The sequence below is a fragment of the Asterias amurensis genome, chromosome 20, assembly GCF_032118995.1.
Source record: "Asterias amurensis chromosome 20, ASM3211899v1".
NCBI classification, from domain to species: Eukaryota; Metazoa; Echinodermata; class Asteroidea; order Forcipulatida; family Asteriidae; genus Asterias; species Asterias amurensis.
The window spans coordinates 3,053,988-3,079,378 of NC_092667.1; the positions used below are offsets into that span (position 1 = coordinate 3,053,988).

Sequence of the window (25,391 nt, forward strand, 5' to 3'; positions counted from 1 at the left end):
TCAGCCGTAACATCATTGACCGAGGACACAACTTAAAATAGAAGAAGAAATGCACCAAGTCTGTAGATCAATTGCCAATGCTAAATTTTTACCCAGATTTTGAAAAAGCATTCTGTAACTGAATTGTTGTATTTGTCTTACCCTGCTAGGAGCTGCAACGATCCTTGGGTGCCAAACAGCCGATGTACGACACTACACTACGCGCCGGTAGAGCCCTGAGAGAGAAGAGTAACCCGGCAGATACTAAGGTCATCAACGGCAAGCTGACTGACCTCAAAGACAAGTGGGACACGGTCTGCGGAAAATCTGTAGACAGGTACGTCCGGCTCAGAAATGTTATCTACTCTTAGGACCATGTCACACTTTTAGGGCCAATTTACAGGCAACCAGTCCCAGGCAATCTCCAAAAAGAGACTTCATTCACATTTGAATGCTCATTCATTTTAATTGGGAATCATAAGACATTATTTGAAAAATTACCCAAGGGCTACCAAGTTGGGGGGTATTGAAAAAGTGTACGGTTTGTGCGCTTGTAAACAAATTGACAGCTCCTTAGATACTCATGCTAATAGTTTATATTTCTTGTGGTCTCAAACAGACAACGCAAGCTAGAAGAAGCCCTCCTCCATAGTGGCCAATTCAAGGATGCCCTACAGGCACTCCTAGACTGGCTCTATGAAGTAGAACCCAAGATGTCTGACAACAACATGGTCCATGGTGACATCGACACCGTCATGAACCTCATGGAAACCCACAAGGTAAGACAAAGGACATCATTTCCTCTCATAAAAAAGAGCCGAAAATAAAAACATCCTTTTCCTCTGGCAACTCACATCTGTTATTTCTATTTAATTCCTTTTCCAAAAAGAAGAAAATGACGTAAGAACAGGCAGATAACTGCTCATCCATTAAGTTTAACGACCCAAGTAATTCAATTTAGACACACAAATTATTTCACCCTTTTTCAACACCTTAGTTTGGCTTTTGTTTCAGCTTAATTCAGCAGCCAAATTCAGAAGTTTTGAAGAAAGAAAAAAAAATGTGTAGCCGAGCCAATGATTTGGAGCAACACTCCTATTGCCATCAGGAATATGTTACATCGTATACATTCTGTAAAGTTCTAAAGACTCTCTTTTTCCCATGTTAAATGCTTTTTAATTGTGCTATTATCTTGATGGAATAGTGCTTATAAATTGTAATTGGTTTTATTATCAATATAAACCACAATGGAAACTGACTGGGTAAATTTGGAATGATTTTCGGGGTTGAACAAAGAATTGACTAGAGTGGGATTTGAACCAACGACTTCCGGATTAAAGTGCTAGCGTTCTTATTTTTATATACAATCTGCCATTCTTAATCCACAGGGATTCCAGCGTGACCTGAGCAGCCGCAAGGGCAGCGTACGCTCTGTAAATAAATCAGCCAAGGAGCTGATGGACAAATCAAGCGAGGACACATCACACCTGAGGTCTAAACTGCAGGAGCTGGACAGTAAGTGGGAGAATGTCTGCCAACTTAGTGGCGTCATGCAGGAGAGACTGGACGGCGCCATGAAAGAGGTAAGAGTGACGCCTTTCTTCTTTTCCTTCTTTTCTAGTGCAGTCTTCATGATTGAAGATAGTCCCACTGCCTGACACGACCGGGGGAACCCCCTTCTCTTTGCAATTGGTGTGCACTGGGGTCTATTACGTACATTGATAGTTTTTACAACAACACACAGGACCTACAGCTTTACGTCCAAACTGAAGGATGAAGCAATGGTTAAGTGTCATGCTTTGAAGTATGAGATATATTCCTTTATAGCTCCATGTAATGGTTTTACAAGGTGATCTGCTGCCGATCAGACCAGGAACACCGGGGCAAACCTCTTCTCTTAATGATAAGTGCACTGGGTTCTTTTATGTGCATTACACAACACACAGGACCTACAGCTTTTTGTCTCATCTGAAGGACACAGCAACAATGGTTAAGTGTCTTGCTAAAGGACACATGTGTCATGACCAGGACTTGAACCCACACTCTGCTGATCAGACGCAACAGAGCTTGAGTCCGGTGCTCTTATCTGCTCGGCCAGGACACGCACTGTTTCAAGAACACGACTTTTGTTACGATTAGTCATGTTTATTATAAACATTTAAACTGGCAGCCCAAGGACCGAATTACTTCTGAATTTACAAAGGGATTAGCAAAAGTTCATTAAAAAGGGAAAAAGATGAACTTTAGATGTATAAAAACCAAAGTGTTATACCTTTAAGAAAATACTTGGATCGTTAATTTTTTTTTAAAGGAATATATTTAAGCCAATATTTTGGAGTTGTTTCCCGCGAGTGTAGTCTGAACAATTTTATTTTCTTGACCAGGCTGAGGAGTTCCACGAGGCTGTACACATGCTCCTGGAGTGGCTAGCTGATGCTGAGCAGAGTCTGAGATTCCACGGACCGCTGAGTGAAGACAAAGAAGTCATCACAGAACAACTACAAACTCTCCAGGTAAATAATTGGCCACAAGTAGTTTGTGCTAAGCAAGTTTTTGTGCTTGCAGGCTTAATGGGCACTAAATAATAAGGGCAAGACGTCATTACACAAATGATAGCCTGTTACCGACAAAGATCGCTTCAAATACTCATAGTAGACTGGAACACATTACCACCAGACATCATTAATGTACATCACAATAACACCTTTAAGACCTTTAAAGGAGTTGCTATAACCCACCTTAGAAATAAAAACCACACCGCACACACCTGCTATTCTCATTTGGCTCTAATAAGAGCAGTTAGAATAAATATCCAGATCAAAATGTCAAATGTACATGGTATTTTTCTGTAGTTAAAAATCACCTCTTTTTTTGTCTTGCTTAATTTTTAGGATTTCAAATCTCGGATTGCGACCCATGAGATGCGATTGAACGAGGCCTGCGGGCTGGGTGACGTCATCCTAACCAAGTGCCACCCCGATGCCGTCACGGTCATCAAACACTGGATTACAGTACTACAAGCAAGATGGGAAGAAGTACGTAACAAAAAACACTTCACAATCGCAAATAAAAAAAACATCAAATTATAGGCTTTTGTCTGAAATAAAAAGTTGCATCCCCTTAAGGTGATCCCCTCGCTGCCGCTTCCCAGGTTGTATAGTAATTTGGGTGTGATCCCTCTACATAGCAGTTAATAGCTGTATGGCTTCTGACTAGCACCCCAAACAAAGATATTGACAAAATAGGGAGACCGCTAATATAGGGCTAGATGGCTCAATTGGTAGAGAGCTGACATGTTATTCCGGAGGTTGTTGGTTCAAGTCCTACACTTTTCAATTTTCTTTGTTCAACCCCAAATCACTTTTATTACAAGTGTACAAAATATTTCTGACTTTGTTTCTTTGTTCTGTCTTAAGGTGATGAACTGGTACACAGAGAGGCAAGACAGACTAGAAGATGCTCTTACCAACCTCAAGGACAATGCCGAGCTACTTGAGAAGCTCCTCAAGTGGCTGGAGCAGTCTGAGAACACTCTTCAAGAACGAGATTCTCGCCAAGTGCCTGATGATATCGACCGTATCAACAAGCTGCTGGAAGAACACCAGGTGAGGCCTTAGCTTCAGGAGAGTCGAGACGGCGGACTTTAAAGAACCATTAAGCCCTGTTCTTACTTCGTGCGAATGCGATACAAGTTTTGACGTCACAGCCCTGTTTTCGCTGGGAATGTTTCGCAGGAATTGAGCACAGCTCGACTGTGATAAACTTTTCTAAATTATTTGTTGCGAAAGACGTCAAAATTTGTATCGCATTCGCAGGAAGTGTGAATCTGGCTTTAGAATGGGTCCATCATTCAATCACTTTAAAGAATTTGACAACACTTTGAGAAAGTCCAAGCAAAACCTTAGAGACTTCAAACGCACTCACGCAGGCTTTGGGCTTGCAAGGTTTCACGCTTGCAAGTTTTCACACTTTGCGCATACAGTTCATTTTTTTCCAACAGCCTATCACAACCCTGAGTTTACTGTTTCTATTTTGCATTTCTCTCAGAACTTTGAAGACGACATGGCCACCAGACAATCTGAAGTAGACCGCCTGACCAAGGCCCACAAACGCCGCCGTTCCACGGACATCGGCCAGGGTGGTATTCCAATGCTGGACCGCTCACGCCGCGGTAAGGGAAGCCGACCGATCAGCCGCGAGCCAAGCCCAGGACCAGACCCATCGCGCAACCCGCGTGTTGCCGCGCTGCACAACAAGTGGAAGCAAGTCTGGCTGATGGCCATGGATCGCAGACGCAGACTGCAGGACGCCCTCGATAGACAAGCTGAGGTAAGTTGTTGCATTTATCACACTGTCCAATTGCCAGGCATGATATTCCTCCTACTTAAGTCTGATTTCCGATTATTTTTCCCTTGGAAACATCAGAAAAATTTTGATTAAATAGCCTGACAAAGTCTCTTAAACTCTTAAAATTGGGTTCAAACTATTTGTAAAAAGTGTTTAGCCTCAGACAAAATATCTAAAATTTATCGACCTTGTTACCTCCTAACAGCTGAAGAAGCTGAAGAACTTCAACTTTGATGAGTGGCGCCAACGCTACGTTCGCTGGATGAGCCACAAGAAGGCACGAGTCATGGACTTCTTCCGCAAGCTGGATCTGGACCGGGACGGCAAGCTGTCTCGCAAGGAGTTCTCTGATGGAATTCTCAACTCCAGTAAGTCTACGAATCCATTCTTTAAAGGCACAGGGGTCGATTTCACAAAGAGTTAGGACTGGTCCTAACTTAGGACTAGTCCTAGGAGACAAAAAAAACGCATGGATAGTCCTAAGTTAGGACAAGTTACTCATCCTAACTCGAGATAAGACTAGTCTTACTCTTTGTGAAAACCACCCTGGACACCTTTGGTTATTGACAAAGACCAGTATTCTCTTTTGGTGTATCCCAACGTTAGAAATAAAATAACAAATCGGTGAAAATTTGGACTCAATTGGTCATTGAAGTTGCAAGAGAAAAATGAAAGAAAAACACCCTCGTTGCACAAATTTGTATGCTTTCAAATGCCTAATTAAAGGCTTCAGGCCCGAAGTATTTTAATATTTGAGTGAGAAATAACCTCCTTCTCAAAAACTATGTAACTTCAGAAGGAGCTGTTTTTTTCACACAGTTTTATACTATCAACCGCTCTCCTTTGCTGTTCCCAAGTAAGTTTTTATGGTAACAATTATTTCAAGTAATGGCCAATAGTGTCCAGTACATTCATTCAAAACAGTACTGTGGAGATTTTAAAACCAGGAAGATTTGCGTGCACACTGGAAGAAAAAGAAATTTAACAAACTGGAATTGTTCTCTCGTTGTAACAGAATTCCAGACCAACCAACTGGAGATGAACGCAGTGGTGGACAAGTTTGACCGGGATGGTGACGGTTACGTGGACTACAAGGAGTTCATCGCAGCCCTCTGGCCAGAGAAGGAAAGCGGCCAATCACACCCAGGCACTGACGCTCAGAAGATTGAAGATGAGGCAAGTCTCGAATCCTATTGTTTGTTTGTTTGTTATGTTTTTACTTTTTTGTTTAGGTGATCTTCCCATCCAGGGAACTCGCCAAATTCCCACAAGGGGATATAAACACCAAACTTGCAACAGCCAATCTCTCTCATACAGACATTCATTTGGAGTAGCATGTATTTTGACTGTACTTGAGATATTTGACTGTAGTGTTACAATGAGTCAATTTCTTATCTGATAGTTATAGCGGTGTTTAGTAATTCATGAATTAGCAGGGGAGACTTATGAGAATGCTGGGTGGTTCATACTTCCTGCGTACGCGAATGAAGTTTTGACGTCACAAATTTGCAAAGAATAATTTTGTAAAACCTGTGCTCAACTTCCGCAAAACATTAGCTGCGACAACAGCCATGTGACATCAAAATTCGTTTCACATTTGCAAGAAGTATGAACCGTGATTTACCAGGTAAAACCAGCTCAGAACTACAATAAGGATGATTGGTTATCTAGTATGTCTGCTGCCCTCTTGTGTCTCAAACTCCCATCGATTTGCTTCAGTCAATATTTTGAATGGTTTAATGACCTTTGAACTCTGACCCCTACCAGGTGAAACGCCAGTGCGGACTCTGCACCTGTTCCAAGAAGTTCCGAGTGCAGCGCATCGCCGAGACCAAATACCGCTTTGGTGAATCCCAGCAGATGAGGCTGGTTCGCATCCTGCGTAGTACCGTCATGGTACGCGTCGGTGGTGGTTGGCTGGCACTCGATGAGTTCCTAGTGAAGAACGATCCCTGCAGAGGTAAGAAAATGCATTTGTAATATTTCAGTCTTGAATGAGAGACTAAATTGACAAAATCTGGATAAATATTCTCAAAGCTCTAATTAGAGCAAACGAGAAGAGAAGATGATGAAGAAATTGCAGTTTTAGAAGTGGGAGGAAAACCCCAGAGAATTATTCCAGGGAAAATCCACGCAGTCAAGTAGGGACTAATACCATTTACATGTCAAAGAAAAGAAGTAATTTTTTTTCATTGTGTCAACCATTGTCATTGTATCATGTTGTTTATGTCTCATCTTCATTTATGTATCAAACCAGTCATGTTTTTTATTTTATTTTTCATTTTACGATATTCTATCAATAATTTAATTGTCTTGCATGACATTAGAATTGTCATCCATAAACATTCCATCTTTTATGTTGACCGTGTAATCATTTTGGTTATTTTATCATGTCAATCATTTCCTCACTATGTAGACCTATGTGTTAGCTTTGGCCCTGAGCGTAAGTAGTAATTCAACAAAGATTATTTTTGCATGCAATCAGGGAGATTTTTGTTCCATTTTCCCCCACCCATGTACCTGGACAGTTTATGGCTTTGTATACCATTGGTGGTGAGACCAGTTTTCAGGTTTCATGAAAGGGCAATACAAATTTGATTCTCTGATTACCAATGGTGTATAATGCTATCCCATGCCCTGTTTATCTCTTTACATTACCCCAATGTTAATCCAATTAACATGAACAAACTTGTCGGCTTTTGCTTCTTTGGAAATGATCGCTCTAGTCAAATTTAGCAATATTTGAACTTCAGGGAATTTGCCCTCTCCATTTTATTCTTGCTTTCCTTTTGCTCCTAGTTCCCCCCTCAATAAGAAGTCAATAAATAAATAAATAATAATATATAGTAAAAACGTAGTGAATAATGTTAGATAAAACAGAAGGCTCTTCAAATTTACTTGTACTTATTTCCAAAATCCAAATCAGAACGGTGAAGGCAGATTACCTTGTGCATGTAATATCCAGCCCCCCCCCCTCCCCCCACCCTCACTCGAGGCCAACCCAAACCCCAACTCAAACCCAAACTGCTAAAACTAGTAGTATCTTGGTACCCACTCGTGACAATTTAGTTTTTTTTTAAACCCAAATTGAACACTAGCAGGACAGCAGATATAAATGGGTAGAACTCAAACAATTGCAATCGAAAGCTATATTGAGGAATTCAAATAAATGACTGTATGAGAAAGTAACAGAGGTTGGGGAATGTATTTTGAAGAAATACAAAAGGTGCACAGGCACGGAGCTTCATCTTCAAGAGGACAAGGCCATTTTAATTTTGAAAAGGGCACCTTTTTAAGGGGCACCAAGGCGAAGACCAGGGCAACGGAGGCCATGGTATCCACGACTGCCGTGAAATTCTAGGCCTGGATGCATGTGTGGGATGTGAACCAAGGTCACTCTATCTTCAAAGCCATGGGAACCAACCTCCCTCGTATTTGTTTTAGGACACAAAGAAAAGAAAGCTACTCCAGTAAAAACAAAGCTAAAAATAAACCAACAAAAGGACTGTTGTCAGAAGCAACCCACCCACACACAAGGCTGATAAACTATATCAGACAATAGCTAGCCTCAATTCAAGGCTGATTCCACTATTTTTAAAGGGGTACACAAATATTCCAGTGCAATATTTTAAGATGTTGTTTTTAAAGGAACTGCTTCAAAACACGATCCAGAAAAAATATTTTTGATGAGAGTTGTTAAAACCAAGTCTGTTATTGTTCACATTTCCAGAAAACTTTAGCAACAATGATTTTTTTGTTCAGTGTACGTAAACAGTTTGTGTGGGTTTTTTGTTTTTCCAGCCAAGGGACGCACCAACATTGAGCTCCGTGAGAAATTCATCCTGGCCGAAGGAGTCAGTCAGTCCATGACACCCTTCCAGTCAAGTCGCAGTCGACGTTCTCGCTCACCCTCCGAGTGTAGTACTGGAAGCGCAGGATCAAGAAGCCTTAGCGGACCACTCATCAAGGTAAAAACAAGTTAAAAGATTAAATTCTAATCAAGGTAGAACATTCTCCTGAAGACAATCAGAGCATGCTGATCGAAATGTTGAGTTGTTGACCACCGGCTCATTTCAGAACCAACACTACTCGAAACCTGTCTTAGTTGTACTTCCACCATGCAAAGTTTTAAATTCATTGTAAAATCAGTTGTCGGTGTGACTGCTTAGCGCTGTGATTTCGTGTTTAAACTGTATAGATTATGAAATGTCAAATTAGATGGGAGAAAGACCTCAAAATAATTTATTTTCAATTTAAACCATAGCTTTAGACATGTCTTGTAAAAGTATTTACCAAAACTGGGAAATTTTTCAGGGTATCTGGGTATGTGGCTAGCCCCTGTCTTCACAACACATGTTCTTGAAGATCACACCAACTTACCTTATTTTTTACTCTCCATTACAGATCAGAGAAAAGCGAAAGGTAGCACGCCCCTGGCAACAGTCTCCCGGCTCGACCACAAAGAGCAGCCCAAGAACTACTACTACATCTAGATACGCTAGCGGTGCAACCTCATCCCCAAGAAGCATGGAACGAAACGGAGAAAGTAGCTACAAGAAGACCTCCTCAAAGGAAACATACTCCTCATCCTCTACCCCTGGTAAGTTATTTTAAACTTCTTATCTTCCTAAACCAACGTCTTTCTAGCTTCATGTTTTGTAAATTAAAGGTACTGACACTATTGTTAATTACTCAAAATAACTATTTACAAAAAAACTTTTTGTAACAAGCAATGGAGAGCTGTTGATAGTATAAAACATTTTGAGAAACGGCTCCCTCTGAAGTAATTTCTCACTCAAATAGTAAAATACTTCAATTGAAGCCTTTTAGTATGCATCTGAAAGCACACAAGTTTGTGCAACAATGGTGTCTTTTCTTTCATAGTTGCAAATTTGATTACCGATTGAGCCCAAATTTTCACATGTTTGTTATTTTTTGCATATATGTTGGGATACACCAAGTGAGAGTTATTGGTCTTTGCCAATTACCAAATGTGTCCAGTGCCTTTAAGGAATTTCAAATTTCTTATCTTCTAAAACCAACGTCCTACTAGTTTCATGTTTCCATCTCTGATCTATTCAGGCTGTCTTGAGAAGTTGAGTTGTGACCTCATCAGGGCCTTATTTCATAAAAGCTGTTAAGGAGAAAACACTACATTATTGTGCTATTTTTTTCTTTTGTTATTTTCTTTCAACAATTGAGTCCATACATATGTTGGGATACACCAAGTGAGAAGACTGGTCTTTGACATTTACCAGTGTCTAGCTAGCGTCTGTGTACTCAGAATGTATTTGTCCTTGAATGACTGATAGACGTCTCTTAGCAACACCACATAAAATGCATTATTTACCCAGCTTGGTTTTGAAGTCCGAGCCTAGTGGTTTTTATTAAGTTTACAATTCAGATTGCTTTCCTCTTGGCAATTGGGAAAGGTTTTTTTCTGCATACGTTTGCAGAATATACTTAAATTTGCATTTAGCTTCTAGGATTGAACCTCTCTTTGTTTCCATTGTACTTGACTTGCTGGAGGCACAAAATGAAGCCTGACAAAAAGTTTGAAGACATAATTGAATGTTGTCATGGTAACTGCATCTTGACAATAAAAAATATACCATTATCAGTGAGCATTATAAATATTTCTTTTTAAATTCCAACTTTTTGTCTAGGATATATTTATGTCTACAAAGTTATTTTGCCCACACTTTTCAAGATACAAAGGTGCTCGGATGTTTAACATTTGACACATTTGCCTGATGGCTTAAAAAAAATACATGAACAGCTATTCCAGACTACAATCTTTAAAAAAACTACAATCTTGTTTTTGCTAGTCGACTTGAAATTTGATTCATTTTCCAACAAATACTTCCTGAAGTTCTTTGCACAAGAAATATATGCTTACCAGAAGCAGCTTATCTGTGATAGCTCAGGAAATAAATGCATTTATAAAGCAGATAACGTGTATTCTATACTTCATGGTATCATCCTTTACAACATTTTGTTCCTACATCTTTGCTTTTTCTGTTCTTTCCTTCTTCACGTCCCTCCTTGGTTCCTCCAGATCTTCTATCACCTTTAAAGGAAGAGGCTCCGATAAGCTGGGACTCGATTTAAAAACTAAACGGTGAAGGATCAAGCTTACTGTTTTCCTTAAAGGGGCACTCCACTCTTGGTGTGACATCTGTTCTCGTTATAGAGAAATTGTAATAAGTCCTTATTGGAGTGCTCCTTTAATGCATCTGAATTGATCTAATCAACCAATCCCAGCTCGACACTTTGACTAATGAATCCCCTCCTCTTTGGATTAATATCAAGCTCGTTTAGTTTTGAAATAAATTAACAGCAGTTACCCTTGCTTTGATTTTTATTCCTTCCGCTGTAGCTGCTAAAAAGGGTGGAATGCGCCACTAGGATTTTGTGTTTTTACGTATGTATACATCCCTATGGAGTGTATCATGTGTCATTGTATTGAGTTTTTAGATGATTAGTCTTGGTCTCAAGTCTGTTAAGCCTAGCTACACCCAAATCCAGCAGAATCCAACAGCTTTCCTGCATAATGTTACCCATACTTGGGAAGATGGAAGGGTTAATATTGCTTAGTGCTTCTGGAGGGTTTTCTATAGTGAGGTCCATTTTGCTGATAGAAAATTCCAAGGTTGCTCAATTCAGTGCAATATATATTGGAGAATAGCAAACAAAATTTCACGTCATGCCACTGAAATGCAGAGCTGTCAGTTCTATCTGATTCTGTTCTAATAAACAAATTTTGAGGGGAAAAAAAAAACGAAAAAAGCAAGAATTTCTGATTTGGTTTCGGTTGGATTCAGAATTTCTAGGTGCCTTTGTAGCTTGGGATTAATTCTTTTTAGCTTGCCATCCCATTTGTTGTGCGACTTGTAATGTTTATCCTTTGTATTGCCTACCCACCCGAGTTTGTATGACTTTCATTCATAGGTTTTGCCTGTTGGAATAATAAGATTTCTTTCTCATTTTCTTAACCGCCCAGGCACGATATTATTCCTACTTGAGTCTGATTTCAGATTTGTTTTGCCCTTGGGAAAAATCGGGAAAAATATGGTGATTAAATAGACCAAAACATATATTAATAAGTAAATTACTTCCAAAGCAAAAAGGTTCTCGAATATTCACAAGCCTTACTGCACAACGTGTTTTCAACAACCTCCCTTCCTTGCTCCAGCTCAGCAATAAGAAGGCTCCTCCCTCAAATTCATCAAGTATTTCCCGAGACCACTTAGTTGGCATGGTAACAAACCTGTACATGCATGCATAGGGAGTGATGAGACATGCTGGGAGATCAATGTAATGATTGCATTACTGGCTCATGATGCCAAGGTAGAAAGCCTGACTGGTCAGCTCCTTCTAGAAAATACAAATTAAGAAACAAAATGAATCACTGAGCTACTAGCTGCACATATGTCTTTAAAGGATTTGGGTACTTTTTGTAACACAAAACACAATGTACACAGATCTACATTAAACTCACACCCTTTGAAAATACATTTGTCTTAGTTTTCCTTACCTAAATAATTTTTGTTATCACTGTGGCGCGACTTATTTTTGTGAAATTGTTTCACTTGTTTCTTTAAAAAAATACAGCACCTCAGCAAGTAATATTTTAAGGGAAGCTTTCTACCACCATTATCTTCAAACCAAGTTGTTTAATGTTAATCTGTGGATATTATAAACAATACAATACAATGGGCTTTTGTATTGTACAAAAAGTACCCAAACTCTTTTATGAGATTTGTCTGGGAATTTCCAGTTGAGTTTCAATTCCTGTATTGTGGTTTTTACCCAAAATTTGAGCCCTGAATTTTCATTATACCAAATCAGTACCCAACAATTTTACACTTGTAATCTCAGATTCATTACATTGACTTGAATGGGTGCGAAATTACGATTTTGTATTCTCCATTATGTTGACCAAAAAAAAATTCTATTCTCCTTAGTTAGCCTTTGTATTAACTATAATCTCTTAGTATTCCTGCTAGCTTAGAGTTTGAGTTACAAAAGAACAAAGGCCTAATTAAATTCATTAAACAATTAGTTCCAGAAAGTGGTTTTCATCGTACCAGCAGCTGCAGTTAATTAACGCTTTTCTTTTTCTCTGTCCGGTCATAAAACAGCCACAGGGCTGTAGTTCCAACCATTTCCAATCACGTACCCCCCCCCCCCCCCCTTAGGCAAATTACATTTTAGATCCAAGGTTGTAATAATTCAGTTAGTCCAGCTGATCCGAACAATACGTTTATATGCATTCTGTAGCTCGACTGCACTGCATTGAAAATTGATTGGCTCCATCCAAACGTAATTACTTGTGACACTGAAAAATAATTTGACAGAAACAAACGAAGGGAAATATGAGAGAATTTCATTTATTTTGAACCTATGACATGTGTGTATCAAGGAAAGGTTTATACATATTTAATAGATGAAAAGTTTGTGTTGGGGATAAAGAATATCTTTTTTGTTTTACCGTTGTTTGTTAGAACTGTATACTCGGTACTTTCCTGCATCCAGTGAAAACAGTTGGTATTAAGTTGCTCTGGAATTGCAAAGGTTGTGGGTTTGAGTCACACCCGAGTAATAGCCTGTGATTTTGATTTCACAGAACTCGGAAAAAAAGTACTGAGTATACAGTGCTAACATACATCAGTGTGTATGGGTAAATTCAAAATGACCATTTTGTACATATTGTTTGTGCATGTAAATCTGCCCGGTTTTAGAATCTCCACTTTTCCTGTTTTGTTTGAATATTGTTGAGATAACGAAAAAGCATGGATTTTGATTGTATTCCCGATGTGTGTTTAGAAGCCCTTTAAAGGTTTGTCTTGTTTAATCGTCTGCTTCATTGTACAATGAGCGACCTTTTTGTTTGGAGTTGGCTGTCCAGCAGAATATCCGCTAGACTCCAGAGTCAGAGGTCCCTGGTTCGACTCCAGGGTGACCTTTTTGTTTTGAGTTGGCTGTTTTCTTAGGCATTGTGACTGGACTGATTTTGAGTCTTATGATTTGAGTCATTTGAGAAATGTTCTGATGAGGTTTTGTGATGAGGCTTACCAGGTTAAAGAATGCTGAAAAAGGCAGTGATTCCATAATGTGTAATATTTCAACCGTCACCTAATGAAATACACATGAAGGATACATATTATGACCCGTCCCTTGTGTTTCAACTAACCGGAGTCTTCCTGAATTTGTAAACAGAATATCAGGCTTTGAGTTTCGTTTTGGAAGGGGCACTGCAATTTTACTTTAGTTTGGAACTTTGCAAAAGAATAGGGCACCACAGAAATGTTGATGCCTGGAGTACTTTCTGTTGTAAAAGCGATTCTTTTGATTCATTTTAAAACATACTAATGAATGTATTGGTGTTTTGTTTATGATAGGATTGGGTTCTGGACGTACAGTAACCTCCTCGTCTAACTACTCCTCATCAAGCACTCCAGTGTCACAGTACACCACAATGGACTACCAGTCCAAGCCAATGGGTGCTGGTATGCAGGGAGAGGTGACTATGAGAACCACGCGTGAAGAAGAGCGTACTATGTCCAAAGCAGCGCCCTCGCAGTCTGTTTACACGCGCCTGACCACGCCATCTAAGAAGGCTACATCGTCATCATCATCGACAGTCAAGTCTTCATCTTCATCAACAACCAAATCTAAGACAACTGGTGGGGCTTGGCGCTAGAAGAGCCCATCCCACTCCTGACACCGAATTTGGAAACCAACTCAGAGCATGCACAATGTTATCGTAGCTTAGAAAGTATAAAAACATTCCAAGTTCTACCAAATTCTTAGATGGTCTGAAGCTTCAAACGGCTCTCTGTTGAGAGAACCTGTTGGAATTTCAACATCTGAGACAGAATTTCAACGTCTTGACTCATTTACAAAAATCACCAAGAAGAATTTCCTTTCCAAGGTCTTTTCATCTTTGTGACTTTTGTGGACGCAATTTTGACCCTTATATGCATTTAAAAGCTCTGAAGAAGGTGCCCAACTTAAAATGCAGTCTTCCTTTGATATGTGGCCTGTTGAAACATTTAAACGTAAATAAATAGATTAATTTGAGACTATTTAGGTTTAAAATGAAAATTTGATTGAAATTCTATGTAGAAAAAAATGGCATGGCTTTCTTTGCTATCTTGTTTGTATATATTGCTACGGTGTTGTTTGGTGTTACTTTGTTGATTTTTTCAAAATCATATTTTTGTATTTGTAGTTTTTTTGTGAGGTACATGACAACGGAGGGAATGCATTTTATTTTAGTTATTCACTGAAAGTTTTGTCAGGAAATGTCTGAAATAGTTTTTAAGGTGACCCAAATATTGTCAGGTAGCGGAGGTCTGTCGATAGGGCTTTCTTGCACTGACAATATTACCAATTGCGACAATGTAACAACCAAACATGTCAAGAAATCTACCAAAGTTGTGACAAATATTTGAAGGTTTGAAACACAAGTTTAAATCTTCAAAAAAACTCCCTTTATACATCATTTTGATGTGACAGTCACGTGTGGAAATTTACTGGAGAATTTGTTCCCCCCTAAAACGGGACGTATTCATGAAGTAACCACACATAATGCGTCAACTGCTTTAAGTTGAAATTAAATCTGTTTATTCATGTATTGGTTAAAAAATTGTAAAAGAATGGCAAAATGTCGTCAAACGATAACTATTATTTGCAACAAAAGTTTGTATATAAAAGCAGTAAAACGACATTTGGTGTGTGGGATTTTGTTTATTTTTATGTTTATTTTTCGAATTTTTGAGCTAGTACTCTGTGTAAAAAAATAAATGCCAACAATTAAATGGACTATCAGAGTATGTGAATCTTTAAGATAAAAAAAATAGAACATTATAGATGTGCAGCGGAAGTAATAGTGTTAAAGATGTGGTAACAGTTGACATTGTAGATTTTTTGATTGAACAATATATGTATTTTTGAGGAGAGATTTTGTTAGCTCCTTGAAATGATGTGTTCCAGTGGGGACTAGTAACACATTGCTTGAAGGACTATAACAACTCTACCTATTGGATAAATTGTGTTTGTTGTGTCGAAACCAGTTGACTATACTTTAATTCATGCAGGAAACACAAGAGTGGGGACCAGTTGTTTCCTTGCTTTGATATACAGGTTTAGTGATCTTGAAGTACCTGTGGGGACCGGTTATTTCAATATCATTACAGACTGGTTTTTACATTTCGGAGAGTAAGAAAGATTATCAAAAAGTAAATATTTTAATCCATTTCATCTAGTTAGGATTTAAGCATTAAACATGTGGGGACCTGTTTACTGCCTGAATCTATGGTTGACTTGGAATTTACAAAATAACTAAATGAAAAAGTCTATGACTTTGTATGAAATGTGGGGACAAATCTGTGCAAAATCATGGACTTAAAATTTGGCGAACAATTTTTATTGATGTTGACTTTTGGGGATCAGTTGCCATCGATATAAAGCGTTTACCTTTCTTAGAGTTTAATTTAAAATTTATTGGCTTTTGAGCAAAGCTAGAGATTACTATAACTATTGCATATTGTAGCCACATATGCTTTAATTAAACCGTAGTAAACATCATGGTGATAATAGTGTAGCTGTAAGATTCATGTTTTTCCTCTCCTTTTGTGAGGTTTGGTCTTTCTAATCATGTAGCATGTAAAAGAAGTAAAATATAGCATCAAAAATCATCTTTATTCTTATGGATGCACATGGTGGACTGCAACTAACTAACATTTTTGACTACGGACAAAGTTATGATTATGAACTAGTCAACTAACTAATTCTTAAGCTTGGTTAAACTGTTAAGTAAACTAGGGAGGGAAATAAGTCAGTTAAAGCAGTAACAACGTTAAGGTTTGAATAACTTGCATGATTTGGACAGTTTAAGAGATTGGTTAGACTTCACCACACAATGGAGCCAATTAATCTTGAGAAATGTTTTGAACATTCTTCTGTAATTAAAAACAAAGGTTTTGTGAAGATTTGACGGTACAAATTGTAGTATTCAAACAAAGATGTTATTTTGTTACTTGTAATGTATAAACCTGACGTTTTGTTGTACATTTCATTTAAGACTGGGGGAGACGAAAGTTCAGAATTATTAAGGTCTTACGCATGTTAATCAATGTGTATGAACCAAATCATCAAATCATTGGCTCTGTGAAGATAGTTCTCTTGCCATTTTAGGGTGGAATTATTTTCTTTTCATTTCTGTCTTTCAAGTTATAAACCAAAATTAATATTGACGTACTTATTATAACAACATGACAAAGGTTTTTTGGGGGTGTAAGCTGAAATAAAATTTTGTTTTGCAAAAGAGGAAAAGTTATAATAATGACATGAACATTTGTTTTTGAATTGAAGGATATGACAACATAATTTGTGTTTTAAATTCACCATTCTATATTTGCCTAAGTTCTTTTGCGATTTTATTTCCATTTTGCTTTAAAAACAAAGAAATATGTGTAGGTTTTTGTTTGTAATTTTGAGTTTAGTTCATTTCTTTTGATACTCACAAAAAAGGCGGTAGACAAGAAAATTGTTTCTTTGATTTGTTTAGATTATGATATTTACATTTGGAAAATTGGTTGAAGTTAGAATTGTTTTAAAATGAATTTTGTACTTTTGTTAAGTTTACAAGGTATAATAAAAACTGCTTCTGAATATTTTGGTCTTCCCAAAAGGAGAAGATTTGAAAAGAACTTGAAATATTTCTTTTTGATTGTCACCGATTGGGAAGCAGATTTGCATACATAGATTTGATTGGTTGATATCATTCATCATTCAGTTTTTTTATGCAAATTAACTATGTTCATTTTATTTTTAAATATATTCAAAACAATAAATAGAAAATAGCTAATTTTAGAACTGCAAATCGTATTTGATAAGAAGATGCTCAAATAGCTTTACTTTGTCAATAGAATTTATTACTTCAGTTTAAAGTGGCTGGTATTATTTTTAAAAAGTTTACGTTTTGGGGCTTTTTTGCTAAAAATCGTGTCAGTTCATGATTGCCTTTTTGAGCGAATAAATTTTTATTTTGCAATAAAACATAACCCATTTGTGTCCAGTTGATTTCTTTATGGTAAATAAAGGTTCAACTACCTCCATGATTCTACACACCTATAGGCAAAATATTTGCATAATGGCAACTTTGTGTTCTACATAATGGCTGTGGGAAGCATGAACTATGCGTATTCATGAATACAAGGTCAACGTCACTCACGAATCATTGAATATATTAATTTCTTTGACCATTATAATGCCGTAGCAAATTAATTAAAAAACAGCACTTGCGCACAACTTAAATAAAAAACTGCACTTGCGCACACGGTGCTTCAAAAAGACACACACGCGCCAAGACGTTTTGTACGTGAATAGTTTCGCTGGCTCCGCTCACTTGCTTTTGCCGTTCAATCGTACACAATAAATACGGGCTACCAGCGAAAGCAGTGGTTGATATTTTGCTCGTGACGTATTATCGTCTGCTCCTCAAATGTGTAAAATGTTGATGCCGCCCGCCCACAACATATGGTCCATAAAGAGGAGAAAACCGGATGGTTGAGCCAAAAGCTAAGTTATCGCTTTGTAAAAAGCGATAATTACTCATTCATTGACGACGGAGCGGAGAACAAAACAGTATTTACTTTCGTGCATCCGCAGTCAACATAAATTATCTGTGAATGACATTCTGGTCGCTCGGAAACCTCCCACTCGTTCTTTTTTTCCTCAACACCAAGTCCTCCGTGGGAATCTAGCTGAATTCCCTTGGAAGCTGCACCGTGAAATTGACTTGCTGTACAGCGTGTGGACACTGTTTGTCGTGCCTCAGTTCATTAGCAACAACTGCAGCGTGAAAGCATTGGACTATTTTGACATCGGGGTAAGTTCCAATTTACATTGGTTAGAAATGTCGGTGTTAGTGTACGGTATCTGGCTTGCAGTGATGAGCTGCGGTGAAGAGCTGGACACATTCGCATTTTCATTATTTGTGTTGGAGCGGTTTGGTCTGTCTGCATATTAAACTGGACACTTTGTAGTTGTAAAGACCAGTCTTCGCACTTGGTGTATCCCAACATATGAATAATGTAACAAACCTGTGAAATTTGAACTCAATTGGTCGTCAAAGAAAGCTGCGAGATAAAATTGAAAGAAAAATCACCCGACCCTTGTCACACGCAGTTGTCGGTTGCGTTTCAGATGCTTGACTTCGAGACCTCAAAATCTCCAAATATCAAATTCGTGGAAAATTACTTCTTTCTCGAAACTACGTTTCTTCAGAGGGAGCCGTTTAATCTGCCAATGTTTTATACTGTCAAAAGCTCCCCATTATTTGTTACCAAGTGAGGTTTTATGCTAATAATTATTTTGAGTAGTTACTTGCACTTGCAGCTTCTGTTTTTTAGCGCCCATTCCCAAAATTGATTTGGTTGGGGAGGTATCGTCCAGGCGGTCAAAAACATGTAAATTAAAACCAAAACGAGGTCAACTCAAAGGGAAACTGCCAATTTTAGTCTGGTCAGTTCCGTTTTGTGTGAATGTTAACTTTAAATTCAACATAAGACAATTCAATTCAATAAGACATTTATTTTACTTTGACATTCTCAATGACAGTAAATACAATTTGTATTAGGAACATTTTAAACAGGAGTTTGCAACAGAATCAAAATATAATATGTTTATTATGTCAAATAGGACACAAGTTGAAGCCTAGCCTATTCGAGCCACAGCAGGTACCAAGCAGTACAACAATCAACCATGACAATGTCCACGAAAATAAAGATACCAAAGCTGATATCAACATTTTCGGCATAACTCATTCTGATAAAAACATGGTATTTGATACAAATCAAATCAAAAGCAGGGACTCAATTTTACACTGGGCCACAGACTGAGACATTAGTTCAAGTGTCCAGTCATCCATAAAGTTCCCTTAAAAACAAATTGCAATTTTTAAACATTTAAATATCTAAAAGCCTTGGTATTAAAAACAGCTGTTTCAGGTGGATTAAATTGCCACATTGAGTGGCTAGCTGTAACTTTTTGTTGTGAAAATGATTGGGGGTTTTTAAGTAAAAAAAATGTAGATAGCCTCCCACATTTTCCTTTTTTTAGCCCTTTGTGTTTTTACAATTTTTCTAAAAAGGAGTTAGGGTTTAAAAGTATGTGGCTCAAGGCTAGTAATGAGTTTGAATTTAAAGAAAAAATAGATCCAGTTTTTACAATTTTAGTACTTTTTGTGTGAATTATGTTGTGTCTGCAATAAGCCATTTTGAGGTATGGTGGACATAATTCTTACTTTTGGATACAGTGGTCTGTATCTACCCAAACCAAACACTGTGCACTCCGATATTACTACCATGTCACAAATGGGCTATAATATGGGATCTGCCAAAACCGTCTGGGTAAAAGGGTATTTTCTTCTTTTATTGTCTGACCAAACAAGAAATGAGCATTTAATCACAAAATGTATGATAACCTCCAAATAGCTCCAAAAAAATGTAGGTGGTTTTAATGAGACTGAGCATTACACTAAAAGAAAATTATTTAAGTAGAATAATTGCATTTGGAACCAGCATAATGCAAGCCCTGAGTCTGTTAGATATGTTATCATTCAAATGGAATGTAATAGGGCCTTTCATTCCATTGTGGCTTAATTTTGTGAACATGTTCACGATATAGGATTTGAGGCGCATACATTGATGATTGCTTGGCAACATGGAGAATATTATATAAGTATTTTTTTTTTTGATAACCAGCAGCTGTTGACTGACACTAAACAAAAATTGTTCACATCTCACGATAATTCCTGCCCTAAACAAAAAAAATACTTTTTCAGTTATTTTAATGAAATTATATAAGCATTTGCTCAATCTCTTTGTGGGATGCCTTAATTTGCTTAAGGCAGTTTTTAGGCTGCACGTGTTACCTCCCCATGCGTATGTGGGATACAATGACATTTGATTGCGAGTAAATCTTTGGTTAATGAGTATATCAATGGTCCATGTAGAAGAGGTCCAATGTTATGTATGGAACATTCAATTAGTTTAACAAGGTTTTAAATTCAAGCCTCTCCCCCACCCCCTTTGTTTGTCTCTTGGTTCATTGTTTAAGCCTACCCTGAGAAAGATTAAAGGGATGTTTATTGGCCCAATGACCAGGGGACTAATGTAAAGCGCATTGATACGGTTTATTGTGAAATGCGCTATATAAGAACTTGTTATTATTACCCCATGCTTTTTCTGCATGCTTTCTAACCCTATTCATGTGATTCCACTTCACTGCTTATGTTATACTTAGTTACCTGTTTATGTTTGTTGTGTTTTGCCTTCGAGAAAGACTCTGCTAGGGTCGGAACAAAAGGCCATTAACAATTTTTTGCAAGACTTTTAAAATTAATAGATCATTGCCTGTTCACAGAATGCTTGGAAAGTTGCGCTAAAAAACACATGATAAAAGATTGTAGGTTATGTTGTTATGAGTCCTAAAGGATTAAAAACTAAGCAATGAGTAGTCGGTACTTCAACACTAAAGTCACACTCGTTGCCATGGCTTTGATGAAAAATTACCTTGGATTATGAAATATAAAATGATTGATAATTCCTGACTCTGCGTGACCCTGATCCAAACCAAATTAAGGTCATATTGACTCCATCTTTGACCCCAATCAATATTGCTTCCTCATCACGAGTCTCATCAATTCACACTTTCTGTGTTATTCTCACCCTTGATCAAATTTCGCCCTAGAAAAAATGTCCCTATAAACAAATGGCTTTTTAGTTGTCAGGTCAGCATGAGAATTGTTTACAGTGTGAAACAGTGCTGATATCCAACAAAATTCAAGTGAGAAAATGCCCAACATGACAACATGTGCTTTAGAGAAAATATCATAATTTAAGTTACACTTGCTTTTGAAACCTTTTTCTTTCAAATTTACCGGTGACTTCAAGTTCTTACACAGAACTGTACATTATGTATCAATGCCACTGTCACTTTTACCATTCGACAGTCGCAAACATGTTATAAGCCTATGCAAAGCTCTGTGAACCGGGATTTTAATGCCCAGGGTTAAAATTCACGTTTTAATGTAGGTTACATTTTAGTCTCGTTGTAATAATGGAAGCATCTGACCGTAAATATTTTGCGCTGTGTGCTACAATGGACCATGGAGGTCTATTTCTACCTCTTTGATTGAACAGAGCGGGAACTCTATCACAACTAATTATATTTAACCGTTAATGGGACCCTTTTATGCAAATGTAATCATCATTTGACTTTTAACATAATTAACAAGTTCTTTTGCCATAAAGTAATTGTCTGTGGATATGAAGGGAACACTGACAATAGACCAGATCGATGTTGTTGAATGTCTATAATGAGAATAATTTATTGCATTCTCAATAGAGAACTGCCTGGATTGGTGCCTTTTGATATTCAAAATTCTGGTATTTACATAACATCTGGAAAACTAAGTTTGTGTTTAAAAAAAAAAGACATTGTTACATAGTGTTAGCCAGAGGGGTGTCTGGGTGTCCTGTTTTTAATTTGGACACCCTGTTTCATCTGTAATTTACATGTAAATTTATTGTAAGTGAACAATTTGGACACCCACTTTTAAAATTTCCAGCAAATTTGGACACCCTTTTACCAAATCCTGGCTAAAACCTTGCTATTGTTACATGAGTGCACTAGAAATCATTGAAATCGCAGAAAATGGAAATTGCAGAAAATAGAAATCGCTTCAACTGTCGTCTTGGATTTTGCATCATTGACCTTGGTGCTCTTCCCATGCAGCTTTCCATCCATTGCGGAAATGTCACGCTATCCTGGCAAAAGTATTCTATCATGCCATTTTTTGTCCCCGGGGAAAAGAAGAAGAAAAAAATAAAACCTCCTAAATCTTGCCATTGTAATATCGAGAGCTGTATATGGCCTGAGGGACTGTTGTTTTAAACCAGGTTAGCCTTGAAATTCACATCGTGAGATTGTCTTAATTGGTAATTTTGAAAAGGTCATGCTATCTCTATGATAATAGGGATCTATTGTGTCTTTGTTTAAGAACCCTCTCCTAAATGGAATCAATAGTTTGGGCAGTAAAATTATTGCATTTAATGCAGTAGGTTAATGGGTGAAAATAGCATAGGCCTACAGTGACATTAACAATAATATGTTATCTCTGTGCTGGTTATCCACCAGATGGAGTTTACAGATACAGATAATCTGGAAACACTAAATGATAACAGTAGGGGCAGTAGGTTAGAATAGTCAATGAATACGCTCTCTCCGTTCGTTATTACGTTCGTTATTACGTAGACAGATCTTCTAGAAAACACTTAAATCATCGCATAACTGGTTTGGGTGAAAGTAGCATAGGTCTGACAGTGATATTAACAATAATCTGGCAACACTTGATGACAAACATGAACAGTAGGTTAGAATAGTCAATGAATCATTATGCACATGTGACACTTGTTTTTAAATTGTCATTATGTCGAAAAATCTTCTGGAAACACACTTAAATCATCGCATAACTGGTTCGGGTGAAAGTAGCACAGGTCTACAGTGATGTTGACAATGAACTGGCAACACAAAATGATTACAATACGAACAGTAGGTTAGAATAGTCAATGAATCACAATGCACACGTGACACTCTCTGTCCAATTAATATTTGTAGAAAATATCTCCTGGAAAACACACTTAAAGCACCACATCAAAGGTATAATAACAGGATTTGTAAGGATAAACAAAATCAGTGTTTATTACATAATTACTTATTATGAAGATCATAGAGAACCATGAACCATTTTTTTAAATAAGTATTTCACAGCAACCCCCCCCCCTAAAAAAAAACCCACCCTTTCTGTATGATATTATTTTTCTAAAAATAAAGTGGGAGTGAATATACTGTACTCTTCCAATGCCATCTCGTCCATGATTGAACCATAGAGCTATATATATTGACTAGAGCGCTAACACCCCATTATACATGCACTAAGGTTTTGAAGCCGTGTGGGCGCATCCATGTTTATGTACAAACCAATACAAAAGCTTGAAATTTTGTACGGCAATTGTACGGCTATTTGCATAATAGTGCGTTTGTTCTTTTTTATGTGCCATCGAAGCAAAAAATGCAGTAAATGTGAACGCACAATCTGCTGATCAGCGCACAAACTGTGAGCGTCATGTGCGTCATGATAAAAAGGCGCGTTTACTTTTTTTAGTACGGTAATAAAGTCGAAGTTACGGTTTTCGTAGCGCGGACATACGCGAGTGGACAGTTGCGTACGTAAGCGCACACGCCAAACTTAAAATAATCGCGGCAATGTGTGTTCTTTTAAAATTCCGAATTCTTGCAACACATCAAACATGTCTGCGCCCAGGGTGGCTTCAAAACGCAGAGCAAGTTAGCGCTCTAGTCAATATATATAGCTCTATGGATTGAACTGAAATTCTCAAAGAGACTGATAAGAGATCAGTTTCTAGGCACGCTGAAGCTAAATGAAGATCATAATGAAGAATACGCTGCGCTAATAGCAAACACTGGAACTGGCAATACATCCCAACTCAGCCTTGATTGTCTGATAAGTGAAAGATAAGGCAAGATGCTTTCGAGTGGGATGGTTGACTATAAGACTTCACTGATTGAATTATAAGATGAATTGTAAGCAGGAGCAGAGAAAGCAGACCGACATCAAAGACTGGAAATCAAACAGCGAAGGCCTAGATTGTATCAGAATAGCAGAGTACAAAATTAACACTGGATTGCAGGCCAAAAGCCAATGATTTGAGTATCAGGCAATTGCTCATGAAAATTCTAGTGATCTTATGTTTACTTTTGATTAATAATACCTCACTGTTGTAATACATTTAGTTTTCCAAAAAAATTATGATTTTCAAATGTTGACTTACCCTCATACTAAAAACGAAAGGTTTTAACTTTTATTGTTTCATCATTCCTCAACCATCTATAACTAGGGATGAGAATGAAAACACAAACCAAGACAGGCGCAAAGATAAAAATCTTGAGCCTTGTCTGCATTTTAATCTTCAAATAGTTCAATAAAAAAATGGGAAATTGGGTTGTTTTATGTCAATAATCTTAAATGGAAAATTCACTCAATTCACTAAAAGAGTTCTCCTCATTCAAATGTCAGAACAATTCTGCATCCGGTAAAAAAATCATCTTCTCTTTTCTGAGCTGAAATTTCCTCTTAAAAAAAGTTCAAGAATTTCCACATGGCCTTCTACATTAATCCGTACCCTTTTCCACCAAGCACTATGTGGTTAAGCCAATAGACAAAAGCTGATGCGGTCTCTTGTTGGGCATGCATTGATGCTACCAAATCCATTAGTTTATCAGAATGGCGTTTCAGAGCCAGCAACCTGTTATTTGTAGCTTCTCTTGGGAAGGTCAAAGTCTGTCCATTTCCAATTATATTTGGTGCATCAATCACTCGCACAAATCCTCCATGCATCTTTTGAAATGAGTTGCTGGTGAATTTGAGAAACTGCAGATCAAGTCCCTTGATTTGTCAGTTTGCATCAGTGTTTATTAATTATGCTTATTTGTTGTGAGTTGTCGGTGCCATTTTGGTAAATAATATCAATGTTGTTTTTTTCACAGCAAGTCCAAGATATGATACAGGTCCATCAGTGTTTACTATTGTTTGTCTGTGCCATTTTGGTAAATCATATAAATGATGTTTTCCCCCAGCAAGTTGAATATGATACATGTACGTCATTATAATGGGTAAAAAGGACATTCATTCCAATTATCTAGTTTGCAACGAAACATCATACTACCAGGGAATTGTGTTTGTGCACATTGTTAAGGACAACTTGGGCCAGTACCAAGTTTTGCTCACAAAAAGAAAATATTCACACTCAATTTTTTTTTCAAAGCGGACATTTTTCACTGAAAAATGTTGCAGACATTTTCGGTAATTCTACTTATTTAGCACAAAAGGCTTATAAATTATTATCTATAGGCCTAAAATTGTCTTTGATTTTGACCAAGGCCCAATTTCACTGAACTCTGCTAAGAAC

The 25,391-nt window shown here is 37.6% G+C and overlaps 2 protein-coding genes across 10 annotated transcripts in view; both read left to right on the forward strand.

Moving 5' to 3' along the window:
• The window catches only part of LOC139952738 (uncharacterized), a 275,619-nt gene extending 258,220 nt beyond the window's left edge, over window positions 1–17,399 (forward strand). For all 9 annotated transcript variants that reach the window (XM_071951938.1, XM_071951944.1, XM_071951939.1 and 6 more), the window contains 13 exons: window positions 150–316; window positions 599–758; window positions 1,368–1,562; window positions 2,364–2,492; window positions 2,871–3,014; window positions 3,396–3,584; window positions 4,027–4,308; window positions 4,532–4,694; window positions 5,342–5,502; window positions 6,094–6,286; window positions 8,128–8,294; window positions 8,731–8,926; window positions 13,731–17,399. In XM_071951938.1, the coding sequence (XP_071808039.1) occupies window positions 150–316; window positions 599–758; window positions 1,368–1,562; window positions 2,364–2,492; window positions 2,871–3,014; window positions 3,396–3,584; window positions 4,027–4,308; window positions 4,532–4,694; window positions 5,342–5,502; window positions 6,094–6,286; window positions 8,128–8,294; window positions 8,731–8,926; window positions 13,731–14,032 (2,448 nt within the window). In that variant the 3' untranslated portion in view covers window positions 14,033–17,399. The remainder of the gene's footprint in view (window positions 1–149; window positions 317–598; window positions 759–1,367; window positions 1,563–2,363; window positions 2,493–2,870; window positions 3,015–3,395; window positions 3,585–4,026; window positions 4,309–4,531; window positions 4,695–5,341; window positions 5,503–6,093; window positions 6,287–8,127; window positions 8,295–8,730; window positions 8,927–13,730) is intronic.
• Window positions 17,400–17,876: 477 nt separating this feature from the next.
• LOC139952593 (gamma-aminobutyric acid type B receptor subunit 1-like) overlaps window positions 17,877–25,391 on the forward strand; it is a 28,657-nt gene continuing 21,142 nt past the window's right edge. Inside the window, exon 1 of the mRNA XM_071951780.1 lies at window positions 17,877–18,226. The gene's annotated coding sequence lies outside the window, so the exon portion shown is untranslated. The remainder of the gene's footprint in view (window positions 18,227–25,391) is intronic.